Raw genomic sequence first — 27,278 nt, forward strand, 5'->3', positions numbered from 1 at the left:
AACCTCGAATGGAGTCAACTTGATGGAGGAATGATAAATTGTATCGTACCACCACCATTCAGCCTATGGAAACCATTGCACCCAATCCTTCAGTTTGTTGCTAGCAAAGCAAGATAAGTCTCCAAGCACCTGTTAACAACTTCAGTTTGCCCATTTGATTGTGGATGGTATGTAATGCTCATATTGAATCGTGTTCCTCGCAAATGGAAAAGCTCCTTCTAAAAGTTTCTGGAAACAACTTTGTCATGATTAGTGACAATAGACTGAGGAATTCCATGTAACTTGACAATATTCTCAATGAAATGAAAGTATGAGCAGCTCTTGTAGCAGTATAAGGGTGAGTTACAGTACAAAAATGATCATATTTTGTGAGATAGTCCAAAACAACAAAAATAGTAGATGTACCATGAGAAGATGGTACTCCCTCAATGAAATTCATGGAGATGTCCGTCCAAGATTCTTCTGGAATAAGAAGAGGTTGTAGAAGGCCCATTTACCACGATTTCCCCTTTCTATCGTTGGCAAACATCACATTTTTCCACAAAATATTTTGATTTCACCCTTCATTCCCTACTAGTATAATTCCTTAGATGAGTTTGTAGGTTCCAAGAAAACCTAGGTGATTTGTGGCTAGTGATGTGTGTAATTCTTGCAGTATGGTTTGGTTGTCAACTAAATTAAGCACTAAATAAAATTCTTCCCTTGTATAGTAAGTTTAAAGAGTCCCAACAGTAAGGAAGGATTGAAATTGGCTCTTATTGTAGCTTTTCGATAATACTTCTAGTTTTTAGATTTCACCAACATTCCTTCTTGATTTGTTGAAGTGTAGTACATGCAAGTACTGAAATAGCTACAAGTTCAACTCATTCAGGAAGTTTTGAGAGTGCATTTGCCACCACATTCTCAGCTCTGTTCTTGTAAATAATCTCGTAGTCATAGCCTAACAACTTAGTGATACACTTTTGTTGTTCCATGGAAGAGATTCATTGCTCCAAGAACACTTTAGGCTCTTGTGGTGAATTCATATTAGGAAATTTCGGCCAATTAAATATGGCCTCCACTTCGTAACTACATGGACAATGGCTAGCATCTCTTTGTCATAAATAGACATGTTGATGTGGGTTTGAGAAAGAGCCTTGGTAAAAGCAATGAGACGTCTCTCTTACATTAGAATTGTACCAATGTCAACTCCTGATGCATTAGACTCAATGATGAACACCTTGTTGAAATCTAGCAAGGCAAGAATTGGTGTGGAGATTATGTGCTTAAGCTTGACAAAGGCTTGTTCAACTTCCTCACTCCATTTGAATGCATCCTTTTTTCGTAGAGCAGTTTGTGGAGCACTAATCTTTCCATCTTCCTTGACAAACTTGTGGTAGTAACCATTCAACCCCAAAAATCCTTGAAGCATTTTGATTGTTTGTGGAATAGGCCAGTTTATCATCACTTGTATTTTATAAGGGTCTATTGAAACACCTTCTTAGGAAACAATATGCCCAAGGTATTCCACATGCGGTTGAGGAAAGTTGCATTTAGATTTCTTGGCAAATAGATGTGCTCAAAAAGAGTGGTGAGTACAATTCGCAAATGACATAAATGATCTTCAAGAGATGAGCTATATATTAGGATATCAGCAAAAAATATGAGAACAAGCACTTAAGGTTGGAAAATGTCATTCATGAGACTTTGGAAGGTTGAAAGCGCATTTGTTAATCCAAACGAAGACCAAGAACTTGTAATGGCCATCATGAGTTCTAAACACAGTCTTTTGAATGTCATCCTCATGTACTCGAATCTGGTGATAGCCTGATCACAAGTCGAGTTTGGTGAACTCTTGGGCACCTCCTAACTCATTTGACAATTCATCCACAATAGGAATAGGATATTTATCCTTCACAACGTTCTTGTTTAGTGCTTGACAATCAATACACATGCACCAAGAGTCATCCTTCTTCTTCACCAATAAGATAGGAGAAGAATATGGATCAATACTTGGTTGAATTATGCCATCATATAACATTTCTGTCACTATCTTTTCTATTTTTGCTTTTTGAAAATAAAGATAGCGATACGGATGGGAGCCAGTAGGGACACTACTTGGCAATAGAGGAATGCAATGATCATGTATTTGCTGAGGTGGCAATTACTATTGCTCCACAAATCGGTTAGAAAATTATGAAATAATAGATTCTAGCCCTTAATCCTAGCTAGATTGATGTTGTAACTACTTTGGTGCTTGAAGTTGTACTAGGTAGTGATGTACTGGGCAGCCATGTTACTCCTTTTTAAGGAGCTTCTCGATATTATGGCTTGAAACTATAATGACATTAGCACAACACTTGCCTTTAAGAGTCACCCTTTGGTCGTTCATGGCAAACTTCATAACTAGTTTAGAAAAATTCCAAGATATATCACCTAAATTCCTTAACTATTCAATACCCAAAATCACTTCATAGTCTTCTAGTGGCAGTTAAAAGAAATCAACATACTTACTATGATTTTGCATAGTAAGTTTAATCTTTGGATACTTGCTCTAGCATGTCAAGATCCTTCCATGTGCAACTTTTGCATCAAACATTTCACATTGCTCCACAAGATCGATTGATCGTATAGCAATTTTAGTCTCCATGAAATTAAATTGCTACCTATACCAATTAAGATAGTAATAGATTGGCTTTTTAAGAAGACACTAATTTTCATGGTTTAATGATTAGCTTAGCTAGTTAAAGCATGAACTAAAGAGGTGATGGATTCATCATTTTCATCAGATTCCATAACTTCCTAATATGAATAGAGGGAGTCATCGTCAACCTCTTTTGGCTCCTCCACTGGTTTAATCAACAAGAGTTGTCCCTTTTTGCAATGATGTCCTCTATGCCACTTTTCATCACAATGTCAGCACAAACCCTTTGTCGTTCGCTCTTTAAGTTCTTCTTGAGTCAATCGTTTGGCAGGGGGATTGCAAGAAGTAAGTGGTGTGATAGTGCTATTGACATGTTGCTTGCTAATGGTCTTGTTGGTGTGACGCCGTTTTTCTCTTAACTTCTCTTCTTGTAATTGTGCAAAGGAAATTGCAGCGGTCATAGTCCTTGGTGGACGCACTTTGACCTCATCCCAAATGTTAGGTAGGAGACCTTGAATAAAAGTATTGACGAGTTGGCTTTCATTCCAATATTTAGTCCTGTTTGATAGTCACTTAAATTGTGTTTGGTACTCCAAGATAGTGCTAGTTTGGCATATTTTGACAAGCTCTCCATCAATATTCTCGTATCCAGTTGGCCCAATTCGACAAGTAATCCAGAAACAAATTTTGCCCATGAAGGCATTCCATAACAAGCTTCAAACCATGGTTTGAAAACCTAGACTAGACTGTCCGGTTTGATCCGGTTCAACTAAAACTAGTCACTAAGCTTATCCGATCAACTTACCATAAACGGAAATACCTTGAACCTAGATTGACCCGATCAAATGGGTCCAAATTGGTTAGAATCGGTCTGAAGCGTGGTTGAAGGTGGGTCAACTTGGTCCTTCGCTTTTAAAAGAAAAAAATTGTTAAAAAAAGTGTAGGGGGCGTAACTTGAACCTAGGACACATGGGGGCGAGAACATATGGCTTACCATTGTGCCAATTTGCTAGCTGCATTAATTAATGGAGCACATTCTATATATTATGCTTTAACTCACTTTGCCCAATTTAATAAATTCACCCTATCTTATTCGTTTAAAAAAAAAAAAAAAAAAAAAAAAAAAAAAAAAACACATACTAGGTCAACGAATGCATCAACTTCAGCTAATATTTTTTTGGGCAAAAATAAAATAATAAATTATAAGAATATTAGTTAAGGTGGCTATTAGTCATTATTTTTGGCTTTCAGTGAGCTAATTTGTGTGATTCCAATTAAAATCTTTATAATATTTATATATGTAAATGGTGTAATATTATTTTTGTAAGAAAATATTAATGCATAACTGTTGACATCACCGGTTCGACCACAGGTTTAACTGGTCAGATTGACCTAGTTGCTTCACTGGCTCAGTCATTTGTCTAGGTTTTAAAACCATGTTTCAAACCATTGAATAGAATCATTATCTAGATTAATAGCAGCAATCTCAACTTTAAATATATCTAGAGTGCAGTGAAAGGGAAGTCTTTTTCAGCTCTAGAAACCCAATCGGCAGGGTGATCATTGTCCCACGGAGGAAATCCTTCATATGAGGAGGACCATGCTCACACTCTCCTTTGTAACCTCCTTTGTGCATGTATGGTTGCTTCCTATGATTAGCTAGTAGAGACGTCATCTTCTCTCTCTTTATGGGAAGATGTAATAAGTAGTTTAGAGAGCAATGCTTGGATCTCTTCAAGTTGAGGCTTAAACATATTGCTAAGTTTAGCTTTTGGGCTAGCTTCCTTCTGGGACTCTGCGTAATTTTCTGAGATGATTGCGTATGAGAAGATCAAGAATTCCAAGATCTTGCTTTTGTTGGCGAGTTAACATACACAAGAACGCCAACTCTGATACCAAATGATAAGAGAGTTTTATTGTAGAGAAAGTGAGGGAATTGAAAGAAAGGACGATAGAAAGAGAAAATAAGGTTGATCACTTTGAGGGGATTTGCCTCCAAACTAGCCGAAGGCTATGAATTAAGTTATTGCTTGCCATCAAAAAGCCACACTACATATAATAGGGTAGGGAACCCTACTCCTATTAGGAATGTAAAATATCCCAATCCGAGTCCTTAATGGACTCAATCTCAATTGATTTGAGAATCCATACACATTAAAATAAAAATCCCAACATTAAATAGAATCTTAACATTAAATAAAATCCCAATTGATGTGGGAACCATAACACATTAATTAGAAATCTCAATTGATTTGGAAATCATAACATGATATAGAAATCCAAGTAGATTTGCGAATTCTAACATTAAATAGATTCCCCATTTAATTTGGGAATCCTAAAATGTCACCAAAGGAGGTATCACTTCCTACCCAATAGACATCCTAACAATCATGTAAAAACACGCATCGATTCTTCATCCTTTTTAAAATAGTATAGGTAATTGTAATTTGAAATGCTAAGTAGGACAATTAGAAAATAGAGACATAGTTAATTGCTCTCCATGTGATATTGTGTTGGCATTCTCTTTGAAACTTTTGCTGTAGCTCCTTGCTTTTATCAAGGGTTTTTTACTGTGATTACTGTAAGTGATTATTATTGTTTATAATTTTTGGAATAGATGATAACATTCTTAAACAAGCCTTTGTTGTTTATCAGTGCACATGCATATTTGATCAATAATATGCATGCTATTATAAGTAACAAGTTATAGATAATTATGATTCTGATAACTTCTGCTTAGGGCCTGTTTTGTTGGGTAAAATAGTTTTAGTTTTCCATTTTTAGTTTTTCAAACAATTACAAAATTTTACCTTGTTACATCTCTCTCTCTCTCTCTCCCTTCCAAGTTTGCTACACTAATGTTGGAGAACTGGAAAACAAGGTGACATTTTTGCAATTCATTGTAAAAGTAAAAATGAAACATGGCAAGTGTATTAAACAGAAACAGACCCTTGACATAAATTCTATCAACAATACATGTAGGGAACCAAATAAGAGAAGAAGAAGTGAAAGACGAGTAAAAAATTGGGCAGCAGTATCTTGGAGTCTCCGTACAGCTCCAGGTCTGCCCCCTTATATATTATTAATAATAATAAAGGCTTAAGGACAAAATACCCCCATTAACACAACCTAATTACTAAAATAACATATTTTCCTGTAACACTCCCCCTCAAGCTGGAGGTGTATAAATATCACCTAACCCAGCTTGTAACAACCACTAGACAAGGCGAGCTTAAACAAAGGCTTCGTAAAAACATTGCCTAATTGATCCATAGATTTCACAAAAGGGAGTCCTCACGATATTCTTTGACACAACATCCCTCAAGAAATGACAATCAACTTCTATGTGTTTTGTCATCTCATGGAACATTGGATTGCTAGCAATATAAATGGCAGCTTGATTATCACAAATTGTATCTATTGGTTTTGTTATCAAGAGTCCCATCTTTGACATTAGAGACTTCAGCCACAGAAGCTCACTCAAAGCATGAGACATAGCTTGGTATTCTACTTCAGCACTAGATCTTGGTATAGTATTTTGTTTCTTGCTATGCTAAATAACAATATTACCTCCCACAAATGTACAATATGTGGTAGTAGATCAATCATTAACCGATTCAATAAAGCTAGCCCAATCTTCGTTAGAATATCACATGATCTCATAGTTTTTATTACATTTATATATCAAACCTTTGTTAGGAGAGCCTTTCAGATAGAGCAAAATTCTACAAATAGGATCCTAATGTTGTTGTTTAGGATTTTCCATAAACTGATTTTCCACCCCCATTGGAAAATATATGTCAAGTGTAGTGATAATTAAGTAGATCAATTTACCAACCAACTTCTTATATTGATGTTTATCTTCAGAGTTTGGTCCAACATCCTTGGATAGCTTCACATTGGGATCTATAGGAGTATTAGCTAGTTTAGCTCCCAACAAACCAGTCTCACTTAGCAAGTACAACGTCTATTTTCATGAAGATAGATTGAACCCTTCCTATACATTAAAAGGGGTGCATTCAATTCGTGTCGACACAGATACATAGACTTGACTTGATTGAACTTGAAAATGTTAAACTCGAAACTTGACTTGAATTTGATCGATTTCAAAATTTTTAAATTGAACTCGACTTGGCTACAAGTTCTTAAAAGTTAAAATTCGAGCTTAACTCGATTATAAATTAATATGATATGTAATATATTATATGACTTATATAATATAAAATTAATATTTTAAAAAGTTTGATTAGGCTCAAAATTGACTTGAGTAGTATTACATGGTTTGAAATTGACTCATTTTAATATTGGCGTAGCTCAAACTCGAGTAAAATCGAGTCGAGTTAGGGGATGAGTTGAGTTCGAGTAGCTTGTAAGCAAGCTCGACTCACCCCTAGTACAATCTTAGTGCCAAGAAAGTAACATAACATACCTAAATCCTTGATTTTAAGAACCCATTGCTTAACATTTACAATTTTGCTTTGGTCATTGCCAGTGATGATGATATTGTCAACATAAACTACTATAAGTACCGCACATGTCTCCTTTTTGTGTACAAAAAACAGAATGATTAGAGTAGCATTGGATACAACCATATGTAGAGACCACAAAACTAACTTTGTCAAATGAGGCTTGAGGAGACTACTTAAGACCATAAGTGGCCTTATGCAACCTGCATACTTTACCATCCTCCTCAAGCTACACATTAGGAGGTTGCTCCATGTATTACCTCTTCTTGTAAATCCTTGTAGAAAGAAGAAAAAAAAACATTCTTCTCAACCAACTAGTATAAGGGCGAATCAAAGTTAACTACTAATGGAATTAGTTTATGAACAAAATTTAGTTGAGCCGCAGAAGAAAATATCTCAAAATAATTAATACCATATGTTTGGGTGTGTTCCTTAGTGTCACGAGCCAAGCTTGTTCAGGGCATTATGCTTGCTTTTGATTGTCTTGTGTGTATGGGATAAGGTTGCGTACAATGTGACAACCCCTCCCCCTACCCTCACAAAGTTGGGAGCCTTGTGGCCGGGGGATGCCCTCCCCCCTTTTATTTATTTATATATATATATTTATAAATATTATTATACATAGTAATAATGGGCCTCTCTAGATCTTCTCTATCAAGCTACTCAAAACCACTATGTGGTCGTCTCTCTCTGATCATTCTCTCTCTCTCTCGTTTCGACGCTCTTGACTCCACGACAAGGAATACTGGAGATAAACAAAATCTGGTTGAAAGAGCTTGAGGCTTTCCCATTGAGATTTTTAGGAATGATGAAGAGAAATTGAATCTGGTTGCAAGATTTTCAAAATACCGACAAGAATTAGATAATGCTAATCAGTTTGTATTTCTGCAAGAAATAGACTGCTTGCAACAAGAAATTGATCAGATTTTTGAGAAATTATAAAAACGGCTGACCTAGAGTTGAAAGCAGGCTTGCGAGCATATGGACCCTTTACTGGCAAAAGAATGCAATTTTTCATTGTTGGAAATTTGTGATTTGGAAACCTGTAATTTCATTGTCTTGGAAATCTGTGATTTGTGAGTCTTCAAACGAAATCCACCAGCCACAGTTCAGCAATTCCTCATTTTTGACCTTTGGCCTTCCGTTTTTGGTCTTCCTCATCTTCGCCACTCAACCTTCCAACCTTTCCGTGACAGCGGACAGCCCATCACAACTTGCAGGCCTTCTTCCTCATCTTCGCTACTTGGTGCCTCGGCCTTCTGGCCTTGCTGTGACGGCCTATTGTAACTTGTAGACCATCTTCCTCATCTTTGGTCTTCCTCAATTGTTGCAGCCTTGCAGGTTCTTTTCTGGTTTGTTGTCCCATTATTTTTATCTGCTCAGATTGTATAGTAAAATAAGTATTAAGAGTTACTGCATTCTCTTTGCATTATATAGGAAAGAGTCCTTTCCCCTAACATTCCTTTTCTCTTTCATCTACTTTGTCTCAAATTCCTCTTCTTCCTTTCTTTTACATCTACTTCTAAGGTTTATTTTCTTTCATTTTCCTTTATTTTTTTTCTCTCTCTTTTGCTTTTATTTTCTCACCAACCAAACATGTCCCCTCTCTGAATTCCCTTTCTTTCCTGTCTTTTCCTTTCTTTTCTCCCAAAAACCCAAACAAATCGAAGGATTCTTGGTTTTGCAGTCATAAAATCATGAAGAAGCAATAAAGATTTTATGGGTTGAGGAATCTTGTTTTTTCAATATTCTTGGATTTGAAAAAGCATCAAATTTCCTGTGTTAGAGGGTACTTATTGTAGTATTTTTCAAGCTGTTGTCATTACTTTTTTAGTTTTGTCACCAGTGAGATATTGTCCTCTTTGTTATTTCTTTTCTTATTACTAATATTAATAATTCTTCCAATAGTTAGTAATAGAGATTTTGTGTTTGTGATTTGTAGCCTTGGTATATGCATTTTTGTGTTTTGCTTTTTCAAGTTTTGGAATCTACAAAATTTTTCAATTTTTTTTAATGCATTGTATTTTGTGTGTGGCTTTTGCTAGTTGTAGGGTGTGATTTAGAAAATTGTCTATGTGAAATAAGTTTGCAAAAAAAAAAAAAAAAAAAAAAGACAAATGTGTAATTGGCCTGTGTAACACAAATTCTTTGTGCACACAACCGGTCACATGCCCGGTTAAAGGAGTAGGGTTGTATTAGGTAATTGAAAGCCAGTATAAAACTTTGTTAGATCTTATTATCATGAATTCTTATCAAATTTACCTAGGTCAAGTGAATAGATCTAGTTAGTATAAAAGGGAGAGGGTTAAAAAGTTGGCACAAGAAACTAGGATTAGATTGACAACTTGGAATATAGGGACTCTTATGGGAAAAATATAAAAATAGTGGAAATAATGCTTAGAAGGAAAATTAACTTAATTTGGCTTAAAGAGACAAAATGGTTAGGAAAGAGAGCTAGAGAAATTAAAAAATCAGGATTTAAACTTTGGTACGCTGATAAAGAGAAAGATAAAAATGAGGTGGGTATAATTGTAGACGAAGTCTTAATGTAGTAGATGTTGGAAGAATAGGGGATAATAAGGGATATGATCATTAAAGTTAGGATACCTTTAGGTCTAAAGATAGTGAACATCATTAGTGCGTACGCTCCCCAAATAGGCTTAGCAAAAAATCTTTAGAAGACAATTTTGGTAAGATATGGATAGTATTTTACAAGGGATACCAATATTTGAAAAAACATTCATAGGAGTTGATTTGAATGGTAACATTGGAAAGGATAATATAGGATATGAAAGGATACATGGAGGCCATGGATATGAAGATAAAAATAAGGCTAGTGATACAATAGATTTTGCCATGTCTTACGATTTTGAAAAAGGAAGGTGTACTCCCAAGAGGTGGGGGGGGGGGAGGGGATGAATTGGGATTTTAAAATTTTCTTTAAATCCTTTTTAATAAACTCTTTCTCAATCCTCTTTAGTTTTAACAATGACACATGTAAGATTGATTATCAATAATAAGTACAGCGGAAGATTAAATTAGTTATCAACCTTAATGAATGAGTATGCTTACTTTGAATTCTTTATGGATTAGTTAAGAAATCTTTCAGCAATTATCCATCAAATCAATCCAACCAAGGTAACCAAGATAAGATTCACAATATGAAATAATAACACAATCTCAGCAATGCTTCCAAGATTCAACTTTTATGTATGTAGCTGACAACCTTGTTATTAGTACACAAGGTATACTTAATTTTTCAATATGAAACACAATAGAAATTTCCAACCACTCTTCCAAAACTCAGATTTCAAACCAATCACTTTTAAGATTAAAGATCTTTGTTGATTTTATTTTAATGATTTTTCAGTCTTGGGTGTTAATCAATCAACATACTCCCTTATGGTTTCTGAAATAAGATTTGATCAACCAATGTACTCCCTTTCGGTTTCCGCAATCCCAATATCGAATTAATTTTTTGCTTTGTTTATTTCCAAACCACGCAGTGTATATGAATTGAAAAATAAACAATCAACCACGCAGTTAATATGAATGGAAAATTAAAGAGAGTAGGGAAGAGATTGAGACGAAATTTTTACGTGGTTCGACTATACCCGCCTACGTCCTCGCCTTAGGCAACACACCTAAGGATTCCACTATACCACTCCTTTACGGGTGGAGCAAACCTTTTACAACACTCCTTCAATATGATAGAGTCCTCCTCTCCAAGCAATACCCCACGCTCGGTTACACAAGAATTTCTCTTCTTGCAAATCCAACGATCCTGAATCGTCACAAAAAAAAAAAAAAAAATGGTGTGCAATGACACTCTTTAAAAGAGCTGATTAGTACAATTGAGAAAGAATGAAGCTTAAGATAAAATCACCGGGGTTCTTTAGATTTGGAAAATCTCAGTAGAAACTCAAAGTACCGTGGCTTTAAATCAGCAAATTCTCAGTAGAAACTTCAGTAAGAGTTTGAGCAAGAGAGAGCTTTTGAGAAGTATTTGCAATATAGCTTGATTGCTGTTTGTATTCCTTGGTGTTTTGAAATCCTTGGGTTTAAGGGGTATTTATAGAGTTTATAAAGTGTATTTTGTGTTCCCCAAGTGACTTGGAGTGTTTCCCAAGTTTTCATAACATTTAGTATTCAAAAAATCAAATTTGGAAATTTGTCGTTATTTTTAAAATTTGAAATCTCGAAGAGTCAGTCGATTGGAAACAGAGAGTTTGTCACCTGGATAGTTAAAAACACAGAAAATTCAAAGTCAGCAAGGAGCTAGTCGACTGGAAACACTGAGTCAGTCGCCTTGATCCTCTTGGGATGTTGTTCAGTCGCCTGGACAGATTATGTCAGTTGCCTGAGATGCTGACAGCCTCGACCAGCCTTCAGTATTTTGGGAATAACTTTCACTATACAACTCCGATTTTAACGTTCTTGGTATCAACAAAAAGTTAAGAGAAAATCCCACAACTTTCATTTTGAACACGTTTTAAAATAAGGAGTGTTTGATAGAGAAAAATGCTCATCAATACAGATGTTGAAAAAAGAAGGTAATTTGAAGAACCTTGTTTTGGTGCTTTTCATTCAAAAAATATTTTAAACCTTTTTGAAATAACTTTTGACCTTATAAAAATATTTTCTAAGTGTTTTAAAAGGTATCTAGGTCCAAGTAATTAACTTAAGAGCTTCATGTATCCATATTGAAATCGAATGAAGTACTTACATGAGACTTCTTAAACTTACGCACTCTAAGCAGTAAGTCTTCATGTGTAGCTTCCATTCTCAATTTTGAATAGTTTCATCTATAACTTCATGCTTCAATGTACTTTAAGTTTTATTAGATCATCTTTGAATCCATGCTTTAATACTCTTTAAGCTTCATTTGATCATATTTCTTTGGAATATAAGCTTTCAATAATTCTTGTGAGCACTTAACCTTGTATTCACATACTTGAGTCCTGAAATATCATTACTTAACCAAATATGTTTAGTTCCTCTGATTTGTTATCATCAAAACAAGATTTTAAGCCTTGTAAGACCAACAATCTCCCCCTTTTTTATGATGACAAATAAGAAGTAAAAAATGAGTAAGCCTTAAAAATGCCCCCTTACAATAAGCATCAACTTAACAATATTTGCAATGTCAAGATCAATTTCAATATTAATTTGAATATCATTCTCATATATCAAGATTAGCTTAATATCACATCATGTCATAATTCAAGATCAATTATCATGCTCGTATATTTCATTTCATAGTTGAGCCAATATTCATGCTTAGGTATGTAGTGTCATGCTCAATTTTTGTTGAAAAATTCTCCCTTAGTAAGATATCAAGAAAAATATATAAATACCAAGACAATGAGCAACCATAAGCAAAAGTATAGATCTAGTGAAGGCTCAAAACAGAAACTTTGCATTTATCATGCATAAAAAGATAGATAATAAGTCCCTAAATAGCATGAAAAAATACAAACGATTATATATCAGAATTTTCGATAATCTCCATAAATCATGATTTCATTGCTTAACATATCTAACTCCCCCTGAATGAAATGTATTTCATGTTCAATAAATTTATAATTTCATTCTTGAAGGACAAATTATGTGTTTATGAAGGTGTCAAGATTACCAATCATGCTTTTAAATTTATCATGCCATGCTCAAATATCTATTAATTTCATGTAAGTGCTCATGGGTATCAATATTAAGAATAATACCAATATCATATCAATATCATTAATATCATAACATGCTCATGTTTAGCAAGCTATTTCAATTTTGCAACTCAATCTCTCTTTTGATTTATCCTTTTATCAAGCTTCAAATGACTTTCTAAATTGGCTTTTTGAAGCAAATGACTTCCTTGATTTCGAAGATAAGCCTTGTACAATCCAAGCTTTCTTGATTTGTGGCTAACAATACCATTTTTATATTCATTTGTTTCAATGTTATAGTCGTCAATAAGCTTATAAACTCTTCTTTGAGATTTTCCATTTCAACTAGTTCAATATCCTTGTATTAAATTGGATTAAGTAGCTTTCTATATATTGAACAAGGAGAAATTTTCTTCTTATATCTGAATTGGCTATCTTGAATCTTGTAGGCTATGGAGGCATCCCTTTTCATTTTAGTATATATTTAACTTTCTTAATTTCTAAAAAGGGAATGACTAATCCTAATATCTTTGGAGTCCTTAGTTTGTGAACTAGGCTTTTTATATAGGTAACCATACTTTTTTGGGTCCGTATGGTTTAACAAGAGTTAATTCTATTATTCTTCAAACTTGTCTGATTTTTGCACCCTTTCTTTTTAATAGACATTCAAACTTAATGTGTCCTTTCTCCTTACATAGAAAACATGCGGTATGTGTGTAAGCATTTGAGGAGGTGCTAGCATAATCTTTGGAGACTTTTGCAAAGTACCCCATGTAGAGGTTCTTTTTCTTTGTATTCTTGACTCCATTGAATTCTATGCCTTCTTTATTCAAGGACATTCTTTGTGCACCAATCATTTTATCAAGATTTTCTTTTCCTCTAGTGAAATTGTAAATTATTTTATTTTGATCCTCAATTTTCTTTTCAAGATCGCAAATTTTCAGGTTTTGTGTATTTTTACCCTTTTCTTGATTTTGAGAAATTTTGCTGATTTTGTTTTTTAGTTCAGAAATATATAGATCTTTCTCATTATCAATGGAAGTTTGGGATCTTAGATCTTCCAATTCTTTCATCACCTTTTCATTCTTACTTTCTAATCTCTTGATTTTTAAATCCTTTTATCTTTCAGCAAGATTTTTAGATTCTAATTCTTTCATAACAACTTCATTCTTATTTTTCATTGAAGTGTATCGTTTAGTTACTTTAACTCGAATTTTATGAGCTTTGGATAATTTCATTTGTAATTCTTCATAAGATGGGCTACTCTCATCATTGGATTCATCAGATGAATCATCACAAGAATCATTAAATGATTTGGATGAAGAGCTTTGTACTTCATCAACGTCCCATGCCATAAGACAACCATTTGACATCTCTTGATCGCTTGATTCACTCTCCGAACTGTTGGAGCTTATATTGTCCCATAGTTGCCTTCATTGCCCTTTTATTTTTCTTCTTAGTCTCCTTCTTAAACTGTGGACAATCTAGTTTAATATATCCAACTTTCTTACAATTATAACATGTTGGAAGTTCAGCCTTTGTTTTCTTCTTACTAAGGATTTTTTGCAAATTTCTTGGTTATCAAGGCTATATCATTTACATCCATCACTTCTTCATCTTCATCACTAGAGCTTTCACTTGAGGCTTTAAATGCAATGGATTCCTTGTTTTTAGATTTTCCACTTCTTTTGTTTATTGCCATCTCATAAGTGAGTAGAGAACCTATTAATTCATCTAGGGAGGTCTTTTTCAAATTTCTTTCTTCAGTAATTGCAGTGGCCTTAGGTTCCCAAATTGGTGGAAGTCCTTTAAGAATTTTCCGAATCATTTCATATGTTGAGTAATTTTTCCCTAAAGCATTTAAGGAGTTTATTGTATGAGTAAACCTAGTATACATGCTAGTGATAGTTTCATCCGGGTTCATCCTAAAGGTCTCATCCTCGCTCGTGAGCATGTCGATTCTACCATCTCTAACATCAACCGTTCCTTCATAGGTTACCTCTAACTTATCTCAAATTTCTTTGGCCGACTTACATGCCATGACCTTATTAAACTCATTTACATCCAAGGCACAATATAGTGCATTCATGAAACTTGAATTAACTTGTAGCATCTTAAAATCATTATCGGTCATGCCTTTTTCCTCTTTGGGTACTTCTTTGCCATCAACTAATTTAGTGGGGATGTGGTCACCATTTGTGACAACTTTCCATGCCTTCCAATCATGGTTTGCAGGTATATCCTCATTCGTTGTTTCCAAAAAGTATAGTTGACACCACAAAAGAGGGGTGGTCTATAAGAGGATTGGCCCTCGGCAAAGGGAGATACACCTAGGTGTGCCATATAGATCTTTATGTAGCTTCTAGTTAGGATTCGCTACAACCTCGCTCTGATACCATTTGAAAAAGGAAGGTGTATTCCCAAGAGGGGGGGGGGTGAATTGGGATTTTAAAATTTTCTTCATAATTTCTTTGATTAATTCTTTTTCAATTTTTTTTTAAGTTTAGCAACCTCACAAGCAAAGTTGTTTTACAATTATCAGTACATCGGAAGATTAAATTAGTCATCAACCTTAATGAATGAGTATGCTTACTTTGAATGCTTTATGGGATTAGTCAAGAAATCTGTCAGCAATTATCCATTAAATCAATCCAACCAAGATAAGATTCACAATATAAAATAATAACACAATCTCAGCAATGCTTCCAAGATTTAGCTTTTATGTATGTAGCTGACAAAAGCCCTATTATTAATACACATGATACACTTGATTTTTCAATATGAAACACAACATAAATTTCCAACCACTCTTCCAAAACTCATATTTCAAACCAATCACTTTCAAGATTAAAGATCGCTGTTGATTTTCTTTCAATGATTTTTGAGTCTTGGGTATTAATCAATCAACGTACTTCCTTATGGTTTCCACAATAAGATTTGATCAACCAATGTACTCCCTTTCGGGCTCCGCAATCTCAATATCAAATTAATTTTCAGCTTTGTTTATTTCCAAACCACGTAGTGTATATGAACTGAAAAATAAACAATCAACCATGCAGTTAATATGAACGGAAACTTAAAGAGAGTAGGGAAGAGAGTGAGACGGAGTTTTTACGAGGTTTGGCTATATCTGCCTATGTCCTCGCCTTAGGCAACACACCTAAGGATTCCACTATACCACTCCTTTACGGGCGGAGCAAACCTTTTACAATACTCTTTCAATAAGATAGAGCCCTCCTCTCCAAGTGATACCCTATGCTCGGTTACATAAGAATTCTGATTCTTGCAAATCCAACGATCCAACAATCCTGAATCGTCACAAAAACAAAAAAAACAAATGGTGTACAATGACACTCTCTACAAGAGCTGATTAGTACAATTGATTAGCACAATATACTTCAATGGAAATCAATATAGAAAGAATGAAGCTCAAGATAATATCACCGAGGTTCTTTAGATTTGGAAAATCTCAGTAGAAACTCAGAGAACCATGGCTTTAAATCAGCAAATTCTCAGTAGAAACTTCAGCAAGAGTTTGAGCAAGAGAGTGCTTTTGAGAAGTATTTGCAATATTGCTTGATGCTTGTTTGTATTCCTTGGTGTTTTGAAATCCTTGGGTTTAAGGGGTATTTATAGAGTTTATAAAGTGTATTTTGTGTTCCCCAAGTGGCTTGGAGTGTTTCCTAAGTTTTCATAACGTTTAGTATTCAAAATATCAAATTTGGAAACTTCTTGTTATTTTTAAAATTTGAAATCTCGAAGAGTCAGTCGACTGGAAACAGAGAGTTAGTCGCCTGGATAGTTAAAAACATAGAGAATTCAAAGTTAGCAAGGAGTCAGTCGACTGGAAACACTGACATATTATGTTAGTTGCCTGGGATGCTGACAGCTTCAACTAGTAAGTCTTCATGTGTAGCTTCCATTCTCAATTTTGAATTTGGTTTTAAGTTTCATCTATGACTTCATGCTTCAATATACTTCAAGCTTTATTAGATAATCTTTGAATCTATGCTTTAATACTCTAAAGCTTCATTTGATCATCTTTCTTTGGAGTATAATCTTTAAATAATTCTTTTGAGCACTTGACCTTGTATTCACATACTTGAGTCCTGAAATATCATCACTTAACCAAATATGTTAAGTTCCTCTGATTTGTTATCATCGAAACAAGATTTTAAGCCTTGTAAGGCCAACAGATTTGTTTAAATTGAATACTTGATTTATAAAAAGAGAAGAACACTTGATAATTTTCAAGAGTGAGTATAATAAAAGGGAAATAAATTTCTTCTTAACTAAGGACGGGGATTGTCAATTTTGTAAGGATTGTAAAGTTATTTTAGGTGAAAGTTTGACTGCACAACATAGTCTTAGTATTAGATATACATACTAAAAAATGGAAGAGAAAGAGTAGCAAGAAGACTGGATGGTGGAACTTGAAGGGAGATAATATAGTAAAATTCAAAGATAAAATACAGAGTGTGTGATTGGGCAGTAGGGGATAAGGTTGATGCAAATATTGTTTGAAATAAATTTACAAATTCTATCATAAGGATTGAAAAGAGTTGAGTCCAAAGGAAGATATTTAGGTAGTAAAGAAAGTTGGTGGTGAGATCAAGCCGTTGAGACAAAAAGAAATTGGTATAAAATATGGAAAAACTGTAAAAATATTGAAGATCTTGAAAAATATAAAGAAATGAGAAAAAATGCAAAAAGGACTATTAGTGAAGCTAAACATAGAGCTTATGATACTTTATATACTAATCTAAATACAAAAGGAGAAAAATACATTTATAAACTTGCTAGAGCTGGAGAAAGAAAATGCAAAAATTTAGGTAATGTAAAATGTATAAAGGAAGATAATGATAATGTCTTAATTAGAGAAGAAGACATAAAAGATAGGTGGAAGAGATACTTTGATAAGCTGTTTAATGAAAATCAAAATGAAAGATTGAACTTGGAAGTGACAAATGAGGAGAAGACCAAAAATAGGAGATTTATTCGCAAAATTAGAGTCCTTGAAGTTAATATGACATTAAAAAAGATGAAAAGTAGGAAATCTATAGGACTAGATAAAATACCAATTGAAGTTTGGAAATGTTTAGGGGATAAAGGAATTATTTGGTTAACTAATCAATTCAACACAATTATGAAAACCAATAAAATGACAGAAGAATAGAGGAAAGGTACATCAGTACCTTTCTACAAAAACAAAGGTGATATTCAAAACTATAATAACTATCGTGGAATTAAATTATGAGTCATACAATGAATATATGGGAGAGGGTAATTGAACATAGAATAAGATTAGAAATGAAAATTTTAGGTCTCGGAGATCAACAACAAAAGCTATTTATCTTTTAAGAAGTTTAATGGAAAAGTTTAGGAAAAAGAAAAGGGACTTGCATATGGTTTTTATTGACTAAGAGAAAGCTTATGATAGAGTGCCTAGGGAAGTTCTTTGGTAGGTCTTAGAAAAGAAGGAAATTTGCAGTAGATATACTGGAGGTATTAAGGATATGTATGATAGAGTAGTAACTAGCGTTAGGGCTGTAGGGGGAGAATCTAGAGATTTTCTAGTTACAATAGGTGTAGATCAAGGTTCTACTTTGAGTTCTTTTCTTTTTACTTTAGTAATTGATGAACTAACTGGGAATATTCAAAATGATATCCCTTGGTGTATGTTGTTTGCAGATGATATCATGCTGATTTATGATAGCCGGAGCAAAGTGAAATCTAAGCTAGAACTTTGGAGAGCCACATTTTAGTCTAAAGGGTTTAGGATGAGTAAGAATAAGATAAAACATATGAAATATAATTTCAGCAATGTAAGGAGTAGCAACAGAGAGAAAATTAAACTTGATAATCAGCAGCAATGTAAGGAGTAGCAACAGAGAGAAGATTAAACTTGATAATCAGGAGATTAATAGCATTGATAGATTTAGATATCTTGGATCTATTATGCAAGCGGAAGTAGTACATAGAATTAAAATAGGTTGGGTAAAATGGAGGAGTGTCAGGTCTGTTGTGTGATCGTAGAATACCTTGAAAATTAAAAAAATAAAATTTTATAAGACATCTATAAGACCAGATATGCTTATATGGTTCAGAATGTTAGATAACTAAGAAAAATGTATGAAAAATAAAAGTTGTTGAGATGCGAAGGTTAAGGTGGATAAGTGGCTTAACATTTAAAGGTAAAGAAAGAAATGAACATATATGTAATAATTTAGGCATAGCCTTGGTTGAAAACAAGTTATGGGAAGGGTGGTTTAGATGGTTTGGGCATTTTAAACGCTGGTATGGTAGAGCACCTGTGAGAAGGAGTGAGTTAGTTATTGTTTCTGGATGAAAAGGGGTGGGGGTTGACTTAAAATAGCTTAGAATGAGGTAGTGAGGAGGGATTTAACTGCCCTTAATCTAATAGAGGAAAATGCTCTTAATCGAGTGAATTTGCAGAAAAGGATTCATGTAACCGACCCACCTAGTGGGATTTCAGACTTATTGTTGTTCTTTTTGTATACATAATAATAAAAACAAATATAAGAGAATACTATTATATGTTAAAGTCAATATCATATATGTTGTTACAATGTTATAATGTAATAATATATGTTATATTAAAAAAAATGTACTAATAAGTTAATGGCATATAATGTTATTATAGTTTTAATATAATGTAGTAATACATATTATATTATAAAATAATGATAATAATAAATTTAATAAGCATAACATAATCAAGTACAAGGTGATGATAATATTGATATTGATGAGAATTAATTATGATATGATCACATGAATCAAATATAATAATCATAAAATATATTCATATTTATATGTTATTTTTTGTATTAAATTAAATAATTTTATACTATTCATATATGGGCATAATTGACAAATTAGATTAATTTCGATTCTTAAGTTTGTATATACCAGATACTAACGAAACAAGTGATTCCAATTCTTAGTCAAAACAAGTATGAGGGGAGATTTTGCCATATTTTTTTTGCTTCCAATGCAATGACATTCCAACTTTGAGTTTCATTCTAGTCACAAACCCAATGCCACCTAAGTTATATAATTTTCAATGTTAAGAATTAAGAAAGCATTTTTTTTGTTAAGGAATGTGGACACAAAGCAGCATTTTACCATGGCAGCATGGATCCTGCTCAGCGAGCATTTGTTCAGAAGCAATGGAGCAAAGATGAGACTAATATAATATGTGCAACGGTGGCATTTGGGATGGGTATCCTTGATCAATGCTATTGATTTTCGCCCTTTCTTCTGATGACAGCAATGTACTGATAAATGGTGTTTCAGGTATTAACAAACCGGATGTCCGCTTTGTCATTCATCACTCTCTTCCAAAATCTATTGAAGGTTATCATCAGGTAGTTCGTTAAAATTTATGTTTGTAGATTCATGTACATGTGCTAATAGTTGAGATAAGATAATGTTGACTACCCAATTTTAAGCTTATTGTGGTTTCTTAATGCCCTGTAGGAATGTGGTCGTGCTGGTAGAGATGGTCAACGTTCATCTTGTGTTTTATATTACAGTTACAGCGATTATGTAAGTTTATCCATCCATTTTGTTGATTCTCATAAGGACTTTAGGCGTTGATGGTAGTTTTCATGGAAATATCTGCACTGATGCTCCTCTTTGATTGTTCTTCTGCAGATTCGGGTCAAACATATGATTAGCCAAGGAGTGACTGAGCAAAGTCCCATGATGTCTGGTTATAACCGTTCTAATATGGCAAGTTCAGGGAGGATACTGGAAACAAATACTGAGAATCTTCTGCGTATGGTACTTGATATAAGCTTCTGGTTCATGTCACTACTTTTGTTGCTGCATTTACACTTCTTTTCAAATATGTGCTTAATTGCTGATCAAATTATTTTCAGGTTAGTTATTGTGAAAACAATGTTGATTGTCGACGTTTCCTACAGCTTGTTCATTTTGGAGAAAAGTTTGATTCAACCACCTGCAGGAAAACTTGTGACAATTGTTCCAAGATCAAAAGTTTTGTTGAGAAGGATGTCACTGAGATTGCAAAGCAATTGGTGCATAACCGTTCTCATAACTTTTAGTTCTTATTTTTTAAATATGTTGCTGGCGTCAATGTCCATAAAATTGTAGTTGTTTCTTATATTGTTTGAGTCCTTACTAGCTACTCCTTGCACTTATATCAACCCTTGAATTGTTTTTTGAACTGCATATTGTGTAGGTTGAGGTGATAAAGTTAGCAGGGCAACAGTTCTCATCATCTCATATCTTGGAAGTTTACAGGGGTTCCTTAAGTCAATTTGTATGCCCTATACTTATTTTTCATCATTATTGCTGTGTCACCACTTTCATTTATGCCCTTCTAATGGAAACCGTAGGTCAAGAAATATAGGCATGACACCTTGAGCCTTCATGGAGCTGGAAAACATTTAGCTAAAGATGAGGCTTCTCGAATATTGCGTCATCTGGTTGTTGAGGATTTTCTTGTGGAAGATGTTAAGAAAAGTGGTATTTATGGATCTGTATCATCAGTATTAAAGGTAGTTATGCATGGTTTGTCATATTTGGTTGCCCTTGAAGAGACAAAAAATGTACTTTTATATTCTATGTTTTGTTAATACATATTTATTTAAATTGTAGCTGCTTTCATTCATCTTCAGGTGAATGAATCGAAGGTTTACAATCTCTTCTTTGGTGGGCAGAAAATTATATTGCGGTTTGTCCTTCTCTAAAACCTTAAAAGCTTATTTCTGCTGTTCGCATGCATGTTTCTTTTCTCTCAGCTTTTTCAGTTATGCTGCTGATTTAACATAAACTGTGATTTGCAACACATGATGATTTCTTTTCTCTCAGCCTTTTCAGTTATGCTGCTGATTTAACATAAACTGTGATTTGCAACACATGATGAGTATGTCAAACACTTGCTGATAAACATGTACATGCATGACACTAGCTGGTATGCATCAGTCATCCCCAGCATGTGGCATGTAACGTACTTCATTTCTCACATGCTATCTTGTCACTCTTCCATTCATATTTATCGTTTTTGAGGAATGGAATCTCAAAACTTTCCTGAGTGTAGTACAACCCAGAATGCTCTTTCTGAAGCCTAATGTAATTTACCATTTTTCAGTATTTTTTTTTTTTTTCTAGTCCGGACCAATTCAGCTCCATGAACTTGGATCCTCTCAACTGTTTTTTTTTTGGATCATGTTGATTCATTTTCACATTTTATTTGAGTGGATTGCACTTGGCCCCATGCTTTTAGCATTGATACTACAGAATTGAAGGTAGCAACCACAAAAATGAAGGTTGATTAAATGTTCTGCAGATTGTTATCAGAAAACTGCCAATTGAGAGGATTCAGTGCTCTTTCCAGTGGAGGATGCTGGTGCTCTCAGTTGATGAATGTTGAATTGTTTTTGACAGACTTGCTTAGGGTGTGTCTGAGTTGTGTCAGAGTGGTGCCAAATAATTTGGTGAAGCTAACTGTATTAATCTTTTTCATTCACTATCCTATATGTGGAATTTCTGTTACATTGACATGTGTCCATCTTATTATGCTATTTTTGAAAAAAAAAAAAAGGTTTCTTTTGACAAGAATCTTCATAGCTATAGGGTCCATTTGGATCAAGGGTTTTGTTTGGGGAAAATAAAGGAAAGAAATATGAGATGGAATTTCATTCCTATTATATTCTCTCTCTATATTAAACACTATTACAAATAAAAAATTATTTTAATATCATTAAAAATTTTAAAAATTTATCAAATAGTAATATGTAAAATCAAAATTTTGTTCATTAATTTGCTATATATTTTAATTCCTTTTACTTGATATAACCAACAGATGAGAAATTGAATTCCTTCAAATTTTCCTTTCCTTTCCCTAATGTTTTTCAAATTCTAAATGGGGCCTAAGAGTTGAAGAAATCAGCTAATTTTTGCTCCCCTGTTTAAACCTTCTATCATTCACCATATTATAAGCAGCATTGGCTGAACTGTTATTTTGGTCCAAAGTAATAAACTTATTCTAGCTCGTTGTTTGGACCTTCTGTCATGACCATATAATAAGCGCCGTTGGTTGAATTGTGTATTTTGGTCTAGAGATTTGTGTGGCTGACACCCAATTTATGTTTCAGATTCCATTCCTCAGAAAAAGCATCTAAACTGAGCAAATCTGGAGTGACTCCTGCAAAAGGTTCACTAATATCAGGAAAGCTAAGCCCTCAACGAATAGAAACTCCTGCTCAACCTCAATCGGAAGTAGATCTGGTACGGTAATTCTTGCGACTCATTGATATTTTTTAGATTATATTTACTCGACAGTTCAACTGAACTGCTTTATTGTTCTAATTTTGCAAATTTTAATGCAGAATCTCTCTGCAAAACTATATTCTGCTCTTCGAATTCTTCGAACTGTTCTAGTTAAAGAAGCTGGGGAAGGAGTCATGGCATATCACATATTTGGGTGAGCGAACCTTTCACTTTCTTTTTCCCCCATTTCCCTAATTCTTTTTATAACATATTTTCTTTGCCACCCATTTGATTTCGAATGCGTTGATAAGATGGAAGAAACAGAGAAGTATGTTCCTTCTGTCTATTTCTGGAATCAGGACCATATGAATTTTTTTTTTTATGAATCTTATCCTAATAAATTGTTTCTCCACCTCTCTTCTGTTTTTTTTTTTTGGGTTGTAGAAATGCTACATTACAGCAAATTAGTAAGAGAGTTCCCAGAACAAAAGAAGAACTTCTAGAGATCAGTGGCATTGGCAAGTAAGTTTCTAGGTCCGTTTAAATCATGATTGCCAGGCAAATGTTTTAATGAACTTCTTGGATGAATGCAGGGCAAAGGTAAATAAGTATGGAGATCGGGTACTTGAAACAATTGAATCTACTATTAACGAGTACTACAAGGACAAAAACAGTAACAGCAGCAATGATAGTAATGAGTCAATTAAGAGGAGACGACAATCTGCTAGGGTCCCAAACATGGATTTGGAAGAGGATGATTTCATTGAAAGCACTGGCAGGTCAAGGAAAAGGGCAATAAAGAGGCAGAACAGCAGCGTTGAGGTTAATTCTATGGAGCCAAACTCTTTTAACCACTGCACGGATGATCTAGATTTTGATGATACCATTTGTGATATCCAAATTAAGGATTTAGAGACAAAGGCTAATCAGAATGGTTCAGGAAGAGTGCTGCCTTTTTGGTCACGGAACAACGGCCAATGTAACGATAACAATATGTTCCAAGAATATACCTACAAAAGGAAGATTTAGATACATTTATGATATCTATAATTTCCCATCACATCTTTTCGTTTAAGGGTGAAATGGAAAGCAAAGTTCAGTATTTGTAGTTCTAGGACAAACTGACTCGCATTCCATTGGAATACAAGAGAGCTGTGTTTGTCTTGTCAATAGTTTCCTATTTTGGAAACTTTGTAACTGGAAAATTGGGCTTTTCTTTCCTTGTAAATTTTTGGAAGAAAATCAGGGTTAGGTTTTGGAAGCATTAAACGCAGCTTTGATAATGGTCGTCTTGGGAGAGGAATAATTCAGTACAGCATCGGCATTGAGGCAGCTATTACAAATTCGAGATTTCTTTTTTTATTTTTTAGGATCATGGGCTAGTGTGGCAATAAGAGAACAGGGCACCGGCACATGGATCCGTAGGCCCCTCTTGCTTTCTCTTCTGGCTGTGTGGGCCAACATGGGCCTGTGATTTTCATTGTTTTTCAATTTGGAATGAACCCCTCATCTAAAGGTTATATGTATGTGTGTATATATATATATAATATATATATATATATATATATATATATTTGTTTTTGGGGTTCATCAGGTGGCATTCTTCTCAAATGCCTATATAATATTAGTTTTTGGGGTTCATCAGGTGGTATTCTTGTCAAATACCTTAAATTTCAAAGTTGAGAAAAGAATACTTGGGTTATGTTTGAGAAAGTTTGAATTTAGGTTTTTGTGCACTTAGATGGAACTTAATTTTACTTTTCATCTTATACAAATTTACTTATTCAAATTTAGGGTTTGAATTTTAAGCTTTCAAGGTCGGGAATTAGTTAATAGAGATGTGAAAATTACTTATATGATTTATAGCTTTTACGAACACTTGAAAATCATCTTAAATGCCTTATTCTCAGGACAAGTATGATTTCTATTACAATTTGCCTCAGCTCAATCCAAGAAAGTTGAAGTTGAAATTATAATTTTCAAGGACAGCATGGTAGTCAGACTTTTGAGTAGCTTGATATTGTTTAGACGCTGCGCGGGTAAACCATATGCCAAGGCAGTCACTTGAAATGACATTTCGTGGGTTGTTTTGATACTTTTTGGTTGGTTAAATTATGATGTTGGAGAGCACATAAAAGCAAAGTTGCCTATTTAACATGGTCAGGGATGGACATGGATAGGATCATTTGTTGGATGTAGACAAGTCATGGTTAAGGGAAAATCATGTTAGCCAAGTGTTAACTCGTGGGAGCATAGTGTCAATGTCAATTGCTTTTAGTGTTGATATATTGACCATGTAGGATGGTTACTTCGCAGTTTGCCTTTATATGGCCGGCAGGCATACTTGGTTAGTGGGTAAATTCGTGGGTGGACATGTGGACGTATTTTTAGCCATATACTTGTAAGCATAACTTGTGTTAGCCTTGTTGGTCACATCTAACACAACCTTGGCACTTGGGGTTGCAATAGGAAATCCTAGGCAATTGGAGTTTTCAACTGTATCAATTTAAGATGTGGTTGTCGGGGGCACATGTTGGAGTGTTTTTCCCTTATTTTTAACTAAGAGAAAGGGGGGAGGTGTTGCTTTGGTAATGCTTGTTGCATTTATGAATTTGTTTTTTGTGTTTTGTTTTGTTTTTGTTTTTTGTTTCGTTTGTTTGTTTGTATTTTTTTTTTTTTTGTCACTATTGGTCCAAAGGCAACCCAAGGGGGGTGAATTGGGTTTAATGAAATTTAGGAGCTTGATTTTAAATTTTACGCAATTCAACCAAACCAAGTGTTTCACACAATATTAAAGCAATTCAAAAAGAGAAGGTAAAAAGAGAAGGGATAAAGAAATGCAAACTTTTTTTAAGAAACCAATACACCCCTTATTTCTGAGAGCAAAGACAACCAAATACAACTTATTTTTTAGAGACCAAGGAAACCAAATATAACAAAGCTTACAAAAACAAATCCCTCATAAGGAATATTTACAATTTGAAATTGAAAAGAAACTCCCAAAGAAGAATCAAAATTAGGGTTCAAGAGATTTTTGGGGTTTCTCTCAAGAATAAGAAATTTAAAGCATAAAGAGAATAAAAGAGATTTTAAGGCTAGAACACTTGGATATTCAGTGTGTATATTCTCACGTTCTTAAGGCTTTGTAGGACATATATATAGAGTTTGAAAAAAAAAAAAACTAGTTTTTTTTTTTTCCTATTCTTTGGATTGTTTTTAGTGGTAAAATCAGTTGATTGCTTGCTTGGGCTAGTTGATAACTTACTAGCCATTAGAGAGAAGGAAAAGACCGTTATAAGAAAAACTTGTTAGGTCGCTTCAAGAGCTGATTGATTGCCTCCATCTTATGCCTAGGTCGACCAACCACCCTTGTAGTCGGTTGACTGTCCTTGGCTTCAAAATTAAGTTCAATCATATGGTATGCCTTATTTTTCCGTATAGTTTTAGAACTTAAAGTCCAGTACACTTGAGAGAATAACAATACAAACATATGAGAATTCAACTCTTCAATTCTTCTCTTAATTCTTCAACTTCAATGAATTTAATTCAATAGAAAACCAACTAAAGCATAAAATCATTAGTCCACAATTATTTGTTATCATCAAAATCAAGTTAATAAAATCTTGGGGCTAACAATATCCTTTTTTTTTTTTTTTTAAGAGGAAAAACTAGTCACAAAAAGTAGGAACAAAAATAAAACATTTAAATCATACACAAGTTTCTATTTTTCATTATCTCCCCCTTTGACATCATCAAAACCAAAAGATAAGGAGTGAGGCTAAAAATTTTAAATTTTAAGTAAAAAGTTTTAATTTTATCCACATGTTATTCATAAAAAAAAATTATGCCACTATGCTCCACAAATATAATAATTTTAGCATGAATTGAAAATATCAAATCAATGCATAGTCATAAATATTTAAAAAAAAATAATAATACCAATTATTGTCGATTGTAAGTCATTTCAAAGAGAATTGATATCAAATAAATTAAAACTTTCAAATACTTGAAAAATTTCTCCCCCTTTGTCAATATCAAAATGAAAGGATGAGGGTATGAATTTTGCAAATCAAGCTTGAACTAACATATTTTATTTTCCAAAAAGTTCATACTTTCATAATTTTCAAAAGGCTATGATTTTCAAAATGTTGCAATTTTCACAATGGTTATACATTCAAGGATTGCAATCATTTTTCAAAGGGCAAAAGATACTTACCAGCCTGAGGTTTGACAAAAAGATAGAGACCTCTCCCAAAATTTCAAAAA

General features: G+C 33.8%; 1 protein-coding gene across 4 annotated transcripts in view; it reads left to right on the forward strand.

Moving 5' to 3' along the window:
• The window catches only part of LOC131164806 (ATP-dependent DNA helicase Q-like 4A), a 64,983-nt gene extending 40,702 nt beyond the window's left edge, over positions 1 to 24,281 (forward strand). For 3 of the 4 annotated variants that reach the window (XM_058122275.1, XM_058122277.1, XM_058122276.1), the window contains 12 exons: positions 19,872 to 19,995; positions 20,070 to 20,140; positions 20,253 to 20,321; positions 20,430 to 20,558; positions 20,657 to 20,815; positions 20,980 to 21,060; positions 21,137 to 21,298; positions 21,419 to 21,474; positions 22,898 to 23,030; positions 23,132 to 23,226; positions 23,457 to 23,534; positions 23,606 to 24,281. In XM_058122275.1, the coding sequence (XP_057978258.1) occupies positions 19,872 to 19,995; positions 20,070 to 20,140; positions 20,253 to 20,321; positions 20,430 to 20,558; positions 20,657 to 20,815; positions 20,980 to 21,060; positions 21,137 to 21,298; positions 21,419 to 21,474; positions 22,898 to 23,030; positions 23,132 to 23,226; positions 23,457 to 23,534; positions 23,606 to 24,041 (1,593 nt within the window). In that variant the 3' untranslated portion in view covers positions 24,042 to 24,281. The remainder of the gene's footprint in view (positions 1 to 19,871; positions 19,996 to 20,069; positions 20,141 to 20,252; positions 20,322 to 20,429; positions 20,559 to 20,656; positions 20,816 to 20,979; positions 21,061 to 21,136; positions 21,299 to 21,418; positions 21,475 to 22,897; positions 23,031 to 23,131; positions 23,227 to 23,456; positions 23,535 to 23,605) is intronic. The other variant, XM_058122278.1, reaches the window with a different exon arrangement.
• The last annotated feature ends 2,997 nt before the right edge of the window (positions 24,282 to 27,278 follow it).

The sequence above is a fragment of the Malania oleifera genome, chromosome 9, assembly GCF_029873635.1.
Source record: "Malania oleifera isolate guangnan ecotype guangnan chromosome 9, ASM2987363v1, whole genome shotgun sequence".
NCBI classification, from domain to species: domain Eukaryota; kingdom Viridiplantae; phylum Streptophyta; class Magnoliopsida; order Santalales; family Ximeniaceae; genus Malania; species Malania oleifera.